The sequence below is a fragment of the Leptonychotes weddellii genome, chromosome 13 (assembly GCF_054177405.1).
Source record: "Leptonychotes weddellii isolate Sample4059 chromosome 13, ASM5417740v2, whole genome shotgun sequence".
In the NCBI taxonomy this organism is placed as follows: domain Eukaryota; kingdom Metazoa; phylum Chordata; class Mammalia; order Carnivora; family Phocidae; genus Leptonychotes; species Leptonychotes weddellii.
The window spans coordinates 47685097-47702870 of NC_138381.1; the positions used below are offsets into that span (position 1 = coordinate 47685097).

The following is a 17774-nucleotide window of genomic DNA, read 5'->3' on the forward strand; positions in this document are numbered from 1 at the left end:
AATGAGTATGTACATGTTAAAAATAAGGTGATTAAAAATAAGATCTTGAATAACATGTAAATACATGAAATTTTTTCACTAGAAAGCAAAGCCTTAATTTAAAAGATCTAGTCCCAGGACATACAAAAATTTTGTCATTTGTCATTTGTTGGGTGCTTAATATATGTCAGAAAGTATAAAAAAGTTAGATGAAGTGATTAACAAGAGAAACTATGGGAATTTAAATGACATGCACAGTGCCACATGATCAAGAATCTCTTATGTAAAGGTTGTGTCTATGACACTCCTTTATGTTCTTTACAAGGAATCTCCTAAACAAAATATAAAGTGAAATGAAGAGGGGTGCCTGGGTGGCTCAGTCATTAAGCATCTGCCTTCGGCTCAGGTCATGATCCCAGGGTCCTGGAATTGAGCCCCTCATCGGGCTCCCTGCTCCACGGGAAGCCTGCTTCTCCCTCTCACACTCCCCCTGCTTGTGTTCCCTCTCTCGCTGTCTCTGTCAAATACATAAATATAATCTTAAAAAAATAAAGTGAAATAAAGAATTAACAAAAATATCATGTAAACATTAAATAGAAGAAATCACCAGTAACAAGTGTTAATGTGAAAGCTAACTAACCTCAAGGCAAAGGCACTAAAAGTGCAAAGATAAATTCATTTTGATAAAAGATGTATTCCACACTATAGGTACAAAACTTAATAAACTTGATGCAATAAAATACAGAACCAAAATTTGTAAACTTAATTGTAATAATAGAGATAGAAACATTGTTTTGAGGAACCATTTTTCAACGACAGGTTATTAGTCAAAAACATAAGGAATTATCACCTAATAAGTTGCATTACCAGTACTTTCTTAGGTATTTATAGAATATGTCACAAAAATTGGTCATAATTTCAAAGGGTCAAATTACTACTCAGCTACAATAAGACTACAAATTTTAAGCACATTCTACCTAGGGTACATTTTGTAGCATAATGTAATGGAACTCTAAAAATAACTATTCCTTTCCTCCCAAAGTAACTACCCCAAATAGCGGACATTTAGAAAAAAGTATTTCATCAAAAAAGAAAAAGTTTAAATGAGCATCACGAATTAGACTTAGGAGACATGACAGCTGAGATCAAATATCAAATCTATAAGCTGAATGCTTTTATTATTAAATGAGAAAGTAAATATACTAAGCATTCAAGTCAAATGTCAGGGGAGAAGATATTTCAAGAAACAGTACAACCAAATGAATTAGAAAAAAGAAAAACCTTGTACTGAATATATAATTCCTAGAGATGGTCTTTGGGCAAGAACAAATACAAGAGGAATATTGGCTCAGAGGATCTACTCAGAGATTTCTTAGATTTCTATAATATTATAAATACATTTAGCATCTCCAAATAAAATGGACCAAATTATAGAAAATTGCAAACAAAATTGCTTTAAATAAGGCATAAAGCTTACATAGACCATTACCGGAGGAAGTGTTCAAGAAGTTCATCCTTACAGTTTTTTAAAGTAAATTTTAAATATAAAATGTTGCATAATGTAAATATGGAGAATACCCAGATCATCTTATGAAATAGTACAGAAAAAGAAAACTAATATTACCACCCTTCAGCTATGTTCAGGAAGTTCTTGGCATAGTTAAATAGAAATGAGTTTAATATTAAAAGGAATAGTTAATGGCTTTATCTACAATGATTTTGCCCCCAGATGTATGTATAGCTGACTTCTTTCTTTCCGGTCTGTACTTTAGTGTTCTACCTTCAGAAAGAACTTCCTTGATGACTCTATCTGGAATTAGAAGAGTTTTTTGATATAGAAGTACTAGAATAAATGAGCAAAGAAAATATTTCGTAGTTAATTTTTTTAAGTTTGCATAAAATTTTAAAGCACCGTGAAGAGAAAACAGGCAAATGACAAACTGGGAGAAAATTGCAACATATGGTAGACATAGGTGTTATAGCCCTACTATTAAAACAACCTTTAAAAATCAAGAAAAAAAGATTATAGAAAAATAGATGATAAATAAGCAATTGTCAGTGGAATAATAGTTAATATTTGAAGGCTTACTTATGTATTGGATACTTTGTAAAGCTGGTCACTGGAATGATTTCATTTACTGCTGCTCTCCTCATTTGATAGATGAGGATGTTGAGGCTCACAAAGGTTAGAGAACTTTCCCAAGTTTGGAACAATATATGTATTCATTTGCACGGCGAAGTGAAAGAGTAGAAAGAAAATTGTTTTATTTCTGGATTACGTAATTAAGGTAATTTTCTTCTCCATTATCCTTTTCTATATATTTTTCCGGATCTGAATCAACAGTGTGTGTCATTTTTTATAATCAGAAAAGGTTCTAATTGTTTTTAATACTCATGTTCTTTGAACCAGTAATTGATCTTCTGGGGAACATGCTTAAATAAACCATCCGACATACAGACAAGACTTTTTTTTTACTCACATGAATATTGAAAATAGCACTGTTTTTCAAGCTAAACATTAGAAATGTTAAATGCTTTAATTGAATTTAGAATCTGGGAAATGCCTATTACAATGTTGAAAGTGGTTAGAACATATAAATGCAAATATGATATATGTTAAAAATTAAACCTGCAAACTTTGTGGAATGAACAACAAGAAAGATGATAGACCTACTGATTTTTTTCCCCCAGTCTTCCTTTTCTATATTATTCCAAGTTTTTTATAGAGATCGTATAGGTAGAAATACTTCTTAACAAAAAGCATTAAAATAACTCTGGACATTGTAGAAGCCAAAATACGAAAGAAGAAAGAGTTGTTAATAGCAACTGAAGAAAAGAAAATCCTTTTAAAATAACCAATAATTAGTTAATGTATAGCTTATTATTGTGACATCATCAAACTCTTTAACACTTTTATTATATCCATATATTCCAAATATGTATTATATGTGTGGCCAGCTTAGAGATTATTATACCATCATTCTACTTAACCTCTCTGTTATTACTATCGATTTATTTTGTTGTTGTTGTTGTTGTATATTAAGTAAAACCATTCTTAGTGTTTTTAGAAGTAGTGACCAAGATTAGTTAAGTGCTGTAGTTTTCAGGGCAGTGATATTTTGTTTTGCTCTATTATGGAAATAAATAAAGCAGTAACAATGAACTCCCATGGACCTATCATCTAGCCACTCTTATTTCATTCATAATCCTCTTGTCTCACAACTTGCCTCTGGCCTCCTCTCCCCAGGTGGATTATTTTGGAATAAATCAGGCGTTCTAGTATATTTTCCCTTTTTTCCTCCTCCTAGTCATAAGTGCTTATCAGGTTTTGCCTAATAAAGTTCTTAGAATCATGTAGAATATAAAAGTTTGAAGAGACCTAAATATTTAGTAAAGTCTGCATACTGCTTGAATCTTCTAGTAGTAAAAAAGCTGCTTCTGCCTTCTAAGCAAACTTTAAATACTGCCTAATACCAGCCCTTCAGATACACTTTCAGTTCCTTTATATTATTTTTAGTAGCTTTGCTTACATGGTCATTCGTCAGGATACATTGAAATAATCTCTTTCTTTAATATGTATCATACAGAAATTAATGCGTTGTATTTTGAGCTTTCTTCCCTTCGTATGAATTAATTTTTTAAAGTATTTTCTGTGTTCACAGTAAAGCTTCATGTTTTTTGCCCAGGTAATTGAATTGAAATTTTCAGACAACATATAAATGTCTGAAATGATTCAAAATCGTTTACAAACAAAATTAATTGTGAATTTTGAATTTTTTTTCTCTTTGGCAAAATTCTATTAAATGAGTTAGGAAAGACTTTTATAGACACCATAGTAAGTAGAAGTTACATTTCATGTACAAAAAATTGGGGGTTAATAGAGCATATTAAGTTAAGCTGCTAAAGGGTGCCTGGCTGGCTCAGTTGGTGGATGCAAGTCTTGATCTCAGGGTTGTGAGTTTGAGCCCCATGTTGTGCATAGAGATTACTTAAAAAATTTAAAAATATAGTACTGCTAGAAAATCACTACTTCCAACAGATATGATCATTACCTTAAAGCTTTCAAAAACGCACCCTTGATAAAATACTGAATTTTCAAAAAGCTTAACTTTCTGTAAATTACTGTGTCTAAAAATGTATTATAGTATTCAGGTTTGAGACTATTTTTTGTCTGATTTATTAGACAGTAAATATTAAATGCAATGATTGTACTCTAAATCAGGGGTCAGCAAATTAGTCAATGGACAAGAATGCTTTATACAGTTTTAAATGGTTACATTCTAAATGTATAAATACCCTCATAATACCCTCAATTTTGCCTCTTGGCTCACAAAGCCTCAAATTTTGCTATCTGGCCCTTTGACACTCTGGTCACACACAGAGATGATCAATATGCATGGGAAAGGACATACAAACACCAAATATTCACCGTACACACTAGTTTACATATAAAACTATGGAAGAAATTAAGAGTCTGAGTATATTAGATATAACATGAAATATAAGATGAAATCTACACTTTTTAATGGTCAACAACAGAGTTTGGAAAAGAACTAGCATTCTGATGAGCGAGCAAATACTCATGTACATCTGTGTATGCTCATGAATATATTCATATATTTAAATACAAATTCTGTATATAACTAAGCAATGACAAGGTCCTTATGATCCTTAATTCGTTATGACTTTTTGAGAACTTTTAAAGGTATCTAGAAAAAACAGTTTTCTAGTCTGATGTAGTACTTCTAATTTCATAGTAATGTAATGTTTTCTTACTTTACATAGTTCATTCTTTACATAGTGAAGTGCATTCTTTACATAGTAAAACACTGCAAAACAATACTTATTTTGTATGTGAATGAGTTACAAAATTATGTCCAGACCCATATATCAATGATGCTGTACTTCTTCAGAAGATAACACACAAAACTTCAGGCCATTAGAGCTTGATATCCTTTTTTTTTTTAAGTTTTTATTTAAATTCCAGTTAACATACAGTGTAATACTAGTTTTGGGTGTACAGTATAGTAATCCAACACTTACAGACAACACCAGTGCTCATTCCAAGTGTCTTCCTTAATCCCCATCGCTATTTCACCCAGCCGCCCACCCCCTTCCCCTCTGGTAACCATCAGTTTATTCTCTATAGTGATGAGTCTGATGTCCTATTTCTTAATAAGTTATGAGGGTCTTCCACCTTTAAATACTCAAATTAGTATATTCAAGCACTTTAATAGACAGTGGTCCTGTTATTTATAAGCAGAAAGATGGAATGTTAAATATTTCCCATTAAATGCAGCACTAACAGGTTCATATTTTATGCACAAGATAGACAGTAGCAACTTTTTTTTTTTTGTCCAGGATCTGTTTAATGAAACAGACTGTGTTTAATGATTCCACAGGGAATTAAGTGCAGTTAAGCTATTAATCAGGCCCTGCTTCCTCCCAAGGGAGGAGGGAGCGCAGAGGGGCCCTGACAGGCCCTCATGGGTGACAGTTCCAGCAAAACCGGCACCGTGACCCATGGTCTGGGGCTCAGCATGCCTTTATGACCCTCTGTGAAGGGGATCCTGTGTTCATCAGGGCTTTTGTTTTTAATTTTTATTCTTCTTTCCAATGAAGTAGTTCAAGAGCTCCCAGGGAGGAATCTGGGGGGTAAGCAAACAGCTGTTGCTGAAGCAGCCTGGGGGGCTCGAGTGTGGTTGGTGGGAAGCTCTGACCCAGCTGATAGGACACGAGGGGATGCGTCTTGGTGACGCCGGGACACCCCATCAACAATCCTCATGACAGCAGTCGGCACTGAGGGAGCACCTCCTGGGTCTCAGGCCCGGGGCTGGGGTTCTTGCCCCTCTGCTTCCGTTCCACCTGCACATCCAGGATGCAGGTCTTAGTGCAGTTGTTTTGCCGATGGGTAAACTGAGCCACGGGAGACCGACTGAAGTCCCACCCTGCCACAGCTAATATAGAGAGGAAGGGGGTTGTAAATGCTGCCAATGATCTGTGCACAGACCCCAAGTCTTAGACGACACCCGAAGTGAGCAGTGGTCGACTAGGAGCTGGAGCTGATCCGAAGGGCTTGCTAGGAGGGCAGGAGCCAGGCTCAGTCTGGATAGACAGGGTTCAAATCCTGTCTTGGGCAAGCACGGTGTGGCCTGGAGCAACTGGCTTCATGGCTCCAAGCCTCCTTTCCCCGCCGCGTGTAAAATGGGGCTAGTGATCCCCACTTTCCAGGCTTCTTGGGAGCAGAAAATATGAAGGGACACAGGAGGTGCTCAGGCCCCATACGCTCCCATCCCAGGGCCGTCTGCCATCAGCAGAGGGGCTGTGCTCCAGCCCATCTGCACCCAAGGCTGGGGCCACCCTCTGCCAGGACCCTGACCACGATGCAGACGGGTCCCTCTTCCTTGCGGGGGCCTTGTGCATCCTCCTGCACAACATGACCCCGAGATCAAGAGTCGCATGCTCCAACTGAACTGAACCAGGCACCTCTAGCCGTACTATATTTAATGCATTTGCCACCCTCCCTCAACTTGTCTGTATGGAATTACATTGAATAATGAATATCAGATAGAATGTAAACATTGAGGGAGTGATCCAATTCACAGAGCACTTTTACATAGAAAACACTTTACTGACACAGAAATTTACTGAAGTCAAGCAATTGAAGAAAATTAAAATTTAGCAAGCACTGGTTTTGTGCTAGTGTCTAAACTGCATTTTTATTTTGTTTGTTTACACTGAACCAAAGTCTTGTGGCTTTAGAAGTAGATCCCACATGTTACTATAATATAATACCCAGTGTTGCTAATTCTTCTTTCCTCAAACACTGACTTGATACGTATCAGTCGTTTTAATCAGACATCTTTGGTTTCTTTGCAGATCTTCTTCAACAGTATCGTACTGCTGTGAACAAGTTGAACAGTGTGATCGAGGACCTTAACCGTCAGTTAGAGTACCTTCACACTCCTGATATGAAGAAGAAAAAACAAGAACTTGATGAACAAGAGAAAAATCTGAAACTAATTGAGCAAAAACTAGGTTTGTGCCTTCTTTTTGTTACTTCTACTTTCTCTGCATGAAGACAGATATTTATGATTAGAGTTCAACTCCAAGAAGAAAGAGGGTGAATGATCCATGACTTAAGTCGACACTCTTGTCCTCCAAGTCACCTGATAAGTGATTGTAAGGTCTTCTCTTAGCAGGAATAGTAGGAAGGATTCTCAGTATTAGTAATTCGTTTTCTATAAATGAAGATAGATTTGCTTTTCTTATAATAATCCTAGTCTTTTAAAAGTTCATTTTCAACATTTTCTGTCTTTATAGGTATGACTCCCACACGTAAGTGTAATGACTCATTGCGCCATCCAGCAAAGGTTGAAATGACAGATTGTCCAGTTCCTCCTAAAAGAATGAGAAGAGAAGCTTCAAGACAAAATAGGTGAGTTTATTGTGACCTGAGAGTTATCACTGGGTAGTTTATCAAAGCTCTTGAGTCATCATACTTAAAAACCAGCACGGGGGTGCCTGCGTGGCTCAGTCAGTTGAGCATCTCACTCTTGATTTCTGCTCGGGTTGTGATGTCAGGTTTGTGGGATTGAGCCCCACAGAGAGCCCTCTGCACTGAATGTGAAGCCTGTTTGGGATTCTCTCTCTTCTCCCTCTGCCCCTCCCCATTCACACTCCCTCTCTTTGTTTCTCTAAAAAATAATAATAATAAACTTCCTAAAAAAATAAAAATAAAAGCCAGCATGAATTTATTTCTGATTTCCCCCTTGAGCCAGAATTAGGGGTTTTGTTTTATTTTGTTTGAAAAAACTAAGTGGGGGCACCTGGGTGGCTCAGTTGGTTAAGCGACTGCCTTCGGCTCAGGTCATGATCCTGGAGTCCCGGGATCGAGTCCCACATCGGGCTCCCTGCTTGGCAGGGAGTCTGCTTCTCTCTCTGACCCTCCCCCTCTCATGCTCCCTGTCTCCCATTCTCTCTCTCAGATAAATAAATAAAACCTTTAAAAAGAAAAAACAAGAAAGAAAAAACTAAGTGATGAATAATGAAGATAAAACAATTATATTCTCCTAGGATATTCCAGTTTTCTAAATTATTTTTGCTAATTATTTGGAAATGTTTATCATTTATGTTTTGTTTAAAATCAGTGTTAAGATTGAAATTGCTTTTCTGTTGTTTGGCTTACCTTGCAAATACACTACATTCTGCTTCATAAGATCAGCAGCTTGCTAAATTAGAATATACAAAACCATTTGTATGTTATTTATTTAAAAATCGCTTATAATAGTTGATTTGGAAAATCAGATACCATTTACATAGCACACTAAAATCCCAGCAAAGTTATCTGCAGCCTAACTCAATGGTAAGAAAACTGTCCTTTTGGGGTGCCTGGGTGCTCAGTCGGTTAAGCATCTGCCTTCGGCTCAGGTCATGATCCTGGAGTCCCAGGATTCCTGGGATCAAACCTTGCATCAGGCTCCCCGCTCAGCGGGGAGTCTGCTTCTCCCTCTGACCGTCCCCCCTCTCATGCTCTCTCTCTCTCTCTATCTCAGATAAAATCTTTAAAAAAAAAAAAAAAACTGTCCTTTTTAGGTTAGATGTAAGTAAGGCCATCCTGTAGGAAGATACTGTGGTACTGGGGTTTCTTGTACATTATTTCAAAAGGTTTAAATAGGAACTCTGCCTGAAAAAGTGTCTCCTATTGACCTTAGGGGAGTTTCTTTGAGACTGTGGTGTTTGGAATTGGTGTTCCATGCCCTATCCATCTACATAATTCTACATTTATTCAATAATTACTTGAAAGCTCATTTTGAGTTATACGTTGCTGGGTTGAGTAAAAGTAGCATGGGTCTTGCTCCCCCATGGATCTCTATAATCCTGTGCAGAAGGACAATTCGAAAAAGTAAGCATTTTCCTGTGTACAAAATAATGTTAAGTTCTATGAAAGAAAAAAGGATGAAATGATATAAAATGGTGGGGAAACTATATTGGTTGTCAGGAAAGATTCATTTTAGCAGAGAACTGAAGGATGAGAAGCTACCAGCCAAATAGGGATTGGTTTCAGTCAGAGGGAAAAAAATAGATATGAAAGTTCTGAGAAAGAAGCAAGTATGGCATGTTTGAGGAACAGAAAAGATGCTTGTGTGGCTGAGGCATGGGAGGGGGGAGAGGCAAGAATGTTTGGAGAGGTGGGCAGAAGCCAGATTATCTGCACTCCCAAAAGAGAAATCTGTGTTGCACAAAATTTTGAGGTAAAATTCTTTATCTCATTGATATCTCTTGAGTGCCTAATATTGTATGCAAGTTGGGGTGGGGGAGTGTCTTGGAATAGCTGCCTTTAAAGTAAATTAAGGAGGAGAGCTACTGAAATGATAATGAGATTATAAGAATAGTCATCAACATGAAAGAGGTATTTCCACACGTGGTTATATGAATGATGTGTATTTATTATGAGTACACAATATATAGAAACTATTAAGCTGACCACTGAAAGTGTGTTGGGGCAGTACAGCATCAGAAAGAATATTTGCAATGGATTTAAACACCTATAATTTTTACAAATAATGAGTTCAAAATGATGCAAAAGAATCCTCACTGATGATCATTGGCAATTGCTAGAGCACCAACTCATTATAAAAATTGATATATCCATATAGTAAAGACATGTTCTTTTTTTTTTTTTAAGATGTATTATTTTAGAGAGAGTACATCTGGGTGAGGGGGGGTAGGAAGAAGGAGAGAAACAGTCTTAAGTAGACTCCGCACTAGCGGGGAGCCTGATGGAGGGCTCAGTCTCAACACCCTGAGATCATGACCTGACCTGAAACCAGGAGTCAGGCCCATAACTGCACCAGCCAAGCACCCCCTTTCTTTCTTTTTTTTTTTTTTTTAAAGATGTGTTCTTACTTAAATGAATGTTTTTCAGGGTAGCCAGATAATTGAAGAAAGTTCTTTTTTTGTGTGTGTGGCAAAGCATAAGGTAGTATGTAGTGATTCATCAGTTGCATATAACACCCAGTACTTATTACATCAAGTGCCCTCTTTAATGCCAATCACCCAATTACCCCATCCCCCCACCCACCTCCCCTCCAGCAACCTCATGTTGTTCCCTGTAGTTTTAGTTTTTAAGATTTTATTTATTTACAAGAGCGAGCACAGAGGGAGAGGGAGAAGCAGACTCCTTCTGAGCAAGGAGCCTGATGTGGGACTCAACCCCAGGACCCTGGGATCATGACCTGAGCCGAAGGCAGCCGCTTAACTGACAGAGCCACTCAGGCACCCCTGTTCCCTGTGGTTAAGAATCTCTTATGGTTTGCCTCCCTGTCGCCGTTTTTATCTTATTCTTCCTTGAAGGAAGTTCTTTTTTTTTTTTTTAATTAAGATTTTATTTATTCATTTGTCAGAGAGTGCACAAGAAGGGAGAAGTGGCAGGCAGAGGGACAAGCAGGCTCCTTGCTCAGCGGGGAGCCTGCTTCTCCCTCTCTCTCTCTGCCTGCCACCCCCCCTACTTGTCTGTCACATAAATAAAATCCTTTTAAAAATTTCTTTATATAAAGAACAAAGAGGCATGATAAAATTGCAACATGATTTTGCCACCCCTAATAAAATTAATAGATCTAGGCAATAATAATAGATACTCAAATGATTAGGTAAAAAGTTGTTGGGGAAACTAAATAATGGAAAGATCAGATTGATATACCTGAATCCACTGATTGATCTTAGCGACACTAAAAGCAGGACATTTGCTATTATGTGACTGAGTAGGAAGTAACCTGAATCCAATGAAGCTTCTAGGTGTTTCCCAACTGAGGTTCTGTGGAAGAAGTAAGCACTCCAGAAAACTATTTTCCCTATGGTATGTAAATGGTAACCTCAATGCTTGGGAGGAGGTTAATTCATTGCAAAGAATAGATACTATAAGACAGAAGAGGTTAAATCTCTCACAAATTGAGAACAGTTTGATTTAACTACAAGTGTACAGGAAATAAAGGGAAGTTTATAGGGGAAATGATACCACCAGGAAATATCAGCCAAATCCAGAATGTCAAGAATGGGACATCGTATAGGGCAAATGACTGATTTTGTTAATAAATTGGTGCCATAAAAGAAGGATAGAAAGAAGAATGAACTGTTCTGATGTAGAATAAAAGTGATTGAAAGGTATAAGAATCAAATGCAATGTGAAGTCCTTGTCTGGATTCACATTTGAATCTTTAAGATGACAACTTCGAAAAAAATCGGAGAAATTTTAGATATATTAAGGAATTATTTTGTGTATAACAGCATCATAGTATTTACATTAAAATAAATATATCCTTAGAAATGTGTACTGAGGTATTGGTTAAATAACGTGATGTCTGGGGTATACTCTGAAATACTGCTAGAGAGGTAGAAAAGTGACAGGATATCAAAACAAGATTGGGCAAAATATAAAATTACTGCAGCTTGAAATAGGAATTCATTATATTATTCCTTTTATTTTCATGTGGGTTTACTATAGTTTTTTTTGCAGTTTATTTATTTACTTGCTCAAACTCATGACCCCAAGATCAAGCGTCACATGCTTTTCTGACTTAGGTACAGTATTAAGTACCAGCACCCCATATTTCCAGTTTTCTAAGAGACCAGGGAGGAAATTCCTGCCAAGCAGTTCCAGACTAAAGTTACATATTCTTGAAGCTGCACTATAGCCTCAGCACTGAATTAGCCCCAAACCTTGCCGTTACTACAGTACAACTACACATGTCACTGATTTGAATCTTGTTAATTAAGATTTTGCAGCAATTCAGAGGTGGTATGGGCTAGAGTTGATTTTAGTTTATTATTTTGTTGTTAGTAGTGGTAGTATCTTTTCATTGAAGTCATACATGTAAATAAATCAAGTGGTTTGTAAGATTTAGTGTTGTACTGTAATGTGAGCCACATGTGTAATTTAAAGTTTTCTGGGAGGGGATGCCTGGGTGGCTCAGTCAGTTAAGCTTCTGCCTTCAGCTTAGGTCATAATCCCAGGGTCCTGGGATTGAGTCCCGCATGGGGCTCCTTGCTCAGTGGGGAGCCTGCTTCTCCCTCTACCTGCTCTGCCTGCCGCTCCCCCTGCTTGTGCTCTCTCTCTGACAAATAAATAAATAAAATCTTTAAAAAATAAAAAAATAAAAAGTAAAGTTTTCTGGGAGCTAGATTAAAAAGAAAGAAAAAAAACTGAGATTTATTTTAATAATTGATTTTTTTGAACCTAGTACATAAAATATCATTGCAGCATGTAAACAGTGTAAAACATTTCTTGAGATTCTTTAAATTCTCTTTTCATACAAAGTCTTAGAAATTCAGAAGACAGCAAATCTCTAAGAACTAGTTACATGGCAAGTGCTCTGGAGCTATACATGGCTAATGGTTAACCCAAATTGGAGAGCACAGGTATGAAAGAGAGCTTATGATAATGAAATCTTACATCCAGTGCATCCTCACCCATCCCGTTCCCCAGAAGCAACCTTTGCTTTAACTATTTAGTTTCAGTTATTCTATTGTTCCTCCCTATTTTTTACACACTCTGCCCATCTTATCAGCTTTAAGACAGTACGGTTCACCCGACCCCTTGGTGTGGACGTCCATATTGCCTGACGCACCTAATGACTTTTGGACTGAATTGTTTGAAAATGTTTTAGAACTTCCCCTCTATCGTGATATTATTTAGTTATAGTCTGTCCTACAACCACAAGCAAGTCCTCCATGCTTTTTTCAAAGGTAGAAAGCTATAAACCACACATATATTATTTTGTCTATGTAAATATTTAGGACTAGGCAAAGTTGTGTGCTAGGATTACATTGACTTCTCTGTAAGGTTCTAGGCCACCAATTAGTATTCCAAATGTCGGATCAAATAAGTCTTGTATACTGTATCAGTTTTTTAAAACAGGTTAAATTTTAACCCAGTCCCTATTTAGACTATTTCTTGGATGTTGTTAATTTTTCTGCACTTTCTGATTTCCTTTTTTTTCTTTCATTGTTTACCTTTTTTTCTTTTTTAAAGAATTTATTTATTTGAGAGAACAAGCATGAGTGGGAGGAGGGGTAGAGAGGGAAAGAGAGGGAGAGAAAGAATATCTCAAGCAGACTCTGCGCTGAGCACAGAGCCCAACACGGGGCTCCATCTTAAAACCCTGAGCCAAAATCAAGAGTTGACGCTCAACAGACTGAGCTGCCCAGGCACCCCATTTCACTGTTTACCTTGATCACATACTCTTCCTCCTATTACAGTGACCAGTAACTATACATAGGTCTCATGGATCTTCTTTGGCTACTCTTGGGTTGAATCCACTGTTCCTTGGATTCCTTATGTTTCTCTCCTATAACTTTCTTAGAAAAAGTGTGTACAAAGAAACTTGGAGCTCTTGTATATCTGACAATGCCTTCATTCTGCCTTCACCTTTTTTTTTTTTTAAGATTTTATTTATTTATTAGAGCACATGAGAGGAGAGAGGGAGAGAATCCCAAGCAGACTCTGCACTGTGCGTGGAGCCCAGCTTTGGGCTCGATCTCACAACCCTGAGATCATGACCTGAGCCAAATCCAAGAGTTGGACTTTTAACTGACTGAGCCACATAGGTGCCCCCTGCCTTCACGTTTGATTGAAGTTTTCTGGGGATAACGTGATAGAAACAAGACTAGAGTATACCAAAGGAGGAAGGACTGGGAAATAGTCTAGAGACAATGGAAGACAGTCTGCCTGATGGGACCCAGAGAGGCTGTGGACTCAGGAACAAAAGAGAGAGGATGGGAGCAAAATGGAAAAGGAGAGGAAACCACAGCCTAGAATATGCCAGATTTTCAACCCAAAACTCTGAAAGCTTTATTTCCTTGTTCCCAAGCATTAAAGATGCCACCACAAAGTTAGGTAACAATGGTAATTAATTAACTTGGCATATTGGCTTCAGGTGTAGTTGATGGCGCCCTTGAGGCTTATCTCATGCTGGCACCCGGGGAGCTAGCAGCCTGAGAGTCAGCTCTCCCGCCATGTACTGTAAAGCGGAGCCTGCTGGCTCATGGACCCTGCTCTGCCCTGTCCCACCTAAAATTTCTACTCAGAGGGACTTGATGGGAAAAAAGTTCTGGTTTTTGTAAAAGAAGAAATCTAGGCCAGAAGCATAATTCTTTCTCTTAAATGTAATTGTACAACTAAGAATCATCATGCATATGAGGGGAGTTAGCAATATGTGAGAGAAAGTCCAAGATAAATAGTAAAATCAACTCTGGAAGATGATTCAACTGAACTTTTAAAAATTTTTAAATTCCTAATTAGATTTTCAGGAATTATATTCACAAAACTCAGTATATTATTAGGAGAAAGATACAGCCAGGATAAGATAACAGATTACAAATACTGTGGCTGAAATAAAAATTTCAAAGACTAAAATCAGACTTCCCAGAAAAATAGAAAAAATACATGAAAACAAAGAAGGAGACCTAGAGAACCAATTCTGTTACGAATCCTAGAAAGTAGAAAATGGAGAAGAAAAATACATTGAAGAGAATTTCCTAGGGATAAATAAAAGGGCCCACTGAAGGCCCAGCACAATGACTAACAAAAGATGTACCAAAACATATTTAATAGTAAAATTTTAGAATATCAAGGAAAGGGGGAGGAACATAAATGTTTCCAGAGAGCAAAACAGAACCATGTTGCCTACCCAGATTTGACACATAGAAAATAAACACAAAAAGTTAGCCATTTTTGTTTAGCTTTGTGATGGCAGTGTTAGAAGTTTTAGGTTGGGGGTGCTTGGGTGGCTCAGCTGATTAAGCAGCCAACTCTTGGCTTCTCAAGTCATGATCTTATGGGTCGTGGGATCAAACCCTGCATTGGGCTCCACACTCAGCGAGCAGTCTGCTTGAGGATTCTCTCCCTCTGCCCCTCTCTCCACTCGTGCTCTCTCTCTCAAATAAATAATGTTTAAAAAGAGAAGTTTTAGATTGAAAATTAGGTATATTCTATCACATGGCTTTCTCCCCCTTGCATCCAGTTTATCTTTGGAAGATTTAAAATCAGTTTAAATTTCCATTTAAAAATATGTTTTTAAGATTTATTTATTTTAGAGTGCAAGCAGAGGAGGGGCAGGGGGAGAGGGAGAGAATCTCAAGCAGACCCCTTGCTGAGCCAGAGGTGGGGCTCGATCTCACAGCCCTGAGATCATAACCTGAGCAGAAACCAAGAGTCAGTGGTTTAACCAACTGTACCACCAAGGTGCCGCTAAAATTTAAATTACAGGTTTTTTGTTTTTTTTTTAAGATTATATTTATTTATTTGAGTTAGAAAGAGCAAGCACAAGCAGGGGGCAGGGGCAGAGGGAGAGGGAAAAGCAGGCTCCCTGTTGATCATGACCTGAGCCGAAGGTAGTCACTTAACCGATTTAGCCACCCAGGCACCCCATAAATTACTGTTTAATTGGTAATTCTCATTCCTAATCTCTGCCAGTTCTCCATAGATCTTGAACTAATAAATCTTGCACAATCGCAAAAACTGTAGAGTATCTGAAACAAAAGTATCTTGGGGTGCCTGGGTGGCTCAGTCCGTTAAGCATCCGACTCTTGATTTCAGCTCAGGTCATGATCTCATGTTCACTGTGTTCATCTCTATATGAATGGAATTATGGGTATTTTTAAATGTTTTTCCTTTTGCTTGTCTTTATTTTGTGACTTTTCTGAAATAAGCATTATAATTCTTGTTTATTTTTAAAATAGTAATTTCATTTAAGGAGAGGGGAAAAGAAAAATGAAAATCTTCAGTTTGGGGGTCTGAGATACACCATTCCAAAGAACTGTGGTACAAATTGCTTAATCTTTATATGTTAAGTACTGCTTTTATTTTGAGGATTTCTCTCTCTCTCTCTCTTTTTTTTTTTTTTTGGCATGCATGTGACAAGTAATTATATACAAGGATTTAGTTAAATGTTTATACCAAGAATTATCATAATTAATGGAACATAGTTCCATTGGATATTTAACCATCTAGGTCTGCTGAGGGAGTTTAGGAAAACTGTGGTACATAAAAATTTATTTTTTCCACATTGACCAGGATTATAACCAAATCAGATGTGTGAACAATTACTGAGAAGAGGGGGCCATTGGTCTCATGAAGAATGCCCTGCCTTCTGCAGCTCTGTTTCAGAAGACCAAGAGGGTGACTTACCAGACTGATATTTCTGGGGATGATACAACTATCTGGGCATGCATTTCCATGTCAATCCAGATGGGACTGAAAACAGCCATTCAATTTTATGAATCTCACTGGACATTGTGGATTTACTGGAATTATTCCAGTCATCATGCCCTTTGGTTGTCATTATCTTGCAAATGTGTCAGAGGAAAATGTGCAAATATGGCAGTGACTATAAAACTGGCACATGGCATTTATTAATCCTGAAGAAAAGCATATGTACTATTTTTCAGTATGATTATCATGGATATGCTAGAACTATTTCTTGAAAACAAACCTTTTTATTACTTCTGTGTGAATTTATTTAACAAAACTGTTTTGTCTGTTGTGTCTAAGGAAAGTTCTAGAGGTTAGATATTTAATTGTAAATATGTGAGGACACCCTTAATGAAGAATTCAGAATAAAAATAGAAAAAGCACAGGTATCTGGGAATTCAAATGTTAAGATACATGAGAAAATGTTAAATTGAGTGAATTTGTGACAGCAGTAGCATTTTAAATTTCTAAAGATTTATCCTGTGTATATATACATAAAAAAAGCAGCACCAATTTTTATAAGTATTGTTTGACTTTAATACTAGATGATATAGTCTCAGCCTTAATTCTACATTTTCATTATTTTGTAATTTTTATTACTATTTTTAAAGAGTTAAAGAAGTCGTACACTCCCACATTAATGTAATAGTCTGCTAGAAAGTTGCTGCAAAAACGTTCGAGTTGTGTATTAATTCAAGCTAATGTATGTCAATATATATGTCTTTGTGTAAGTCCAGGACTATTGGTTTGTGAAGTTATTTTGTAAGGAAATGCTTTTGGTACAGTTTTGTGTCCCAGGAAATGTGTGTGTTTTTTAATCCTTTCTGAATATACAGTGAGGTTAATAAAGAGGATTGTTTCTTCCCTATTAAATGTGTTTTCCTTTTTAACATTGAAAGCTCTATAAAAGATTACCTTGGTAAAAACTATTACAATATTGATCTATCTTTATAATTGGAAGTCATTTAACTCTTTTGTTGATGAAGGAAACAAATTGGCAATAACTTAGCTAAAGGAAAGATTGGATTCCTTTTAAATGATACTAGTTCTTACTAGTTAAATGATAGTGCCAAAAAAGAGTTCCATCTTCCAAATTGTGTATACTTTTGACTGTATGACTTAGTTATTTACAAGCACTATGAAATGGGTGAGATTGTTATTTTTTAGTACGTAACTTTCAAATAATACTTGTTAGTAAAAAGGTTGCATTTGTGTTTTTTATACTGTCAAAATATCTTCAGTTGTATCAGCTAAATATTTTCATGGGATCATCTCTTCCTCTTCATGACTATGTAATTATATTTGTAAAATTATGTTAATTTAAGATACTTTTTTGCAAGTCTGTTGAACACCTAGTATTTCTTTTGACTCAAAAAGAGGTTGCTACTTTTCATTATCACATATAGGTTTAAATTTAGGAATAGATCGGTAGCAACATGAAAATTCATTGTAGGACATTTGGCCTTAAAATATTATCTTAAATATAAAGTGATGTTTCTCCAAATCTGGCTTTGTGCAAGCAATTATTTCATTTACAGATTCATCA

General features: G+C 36.8%; 1 protein-coding gene across 1 annotated transcript in view; it reads left to right on the top strand.

The window, feature by feature from the left end:
- Positions 1–17101, top strand: part of SMCHD1 (structural maintenance of chromosomes flexible hinge domain containing 1) — a 125506-nt gene extending 108405 nt beyond the window's left edge. The window contains exons 41-43 of the mRNA XM_081802545.1: positions 6859–7017; positions 7303–7417; positions 16052–17101. Coding sequence (XP_081658671.1) covers positions 6859–7017; positions 7303–7417; positions 16052–16076 — 299 coding nt within the window. The 3' untranslated portion in view covers positions 16077–17101. The remainder of the gene's footprint in view (positions 1–6858; positions 7018–7302; positions 7418–16051) is intronic.
- The last annotated feature ends 673 nt before the right edge of the window (positions 17102–17774 follow it).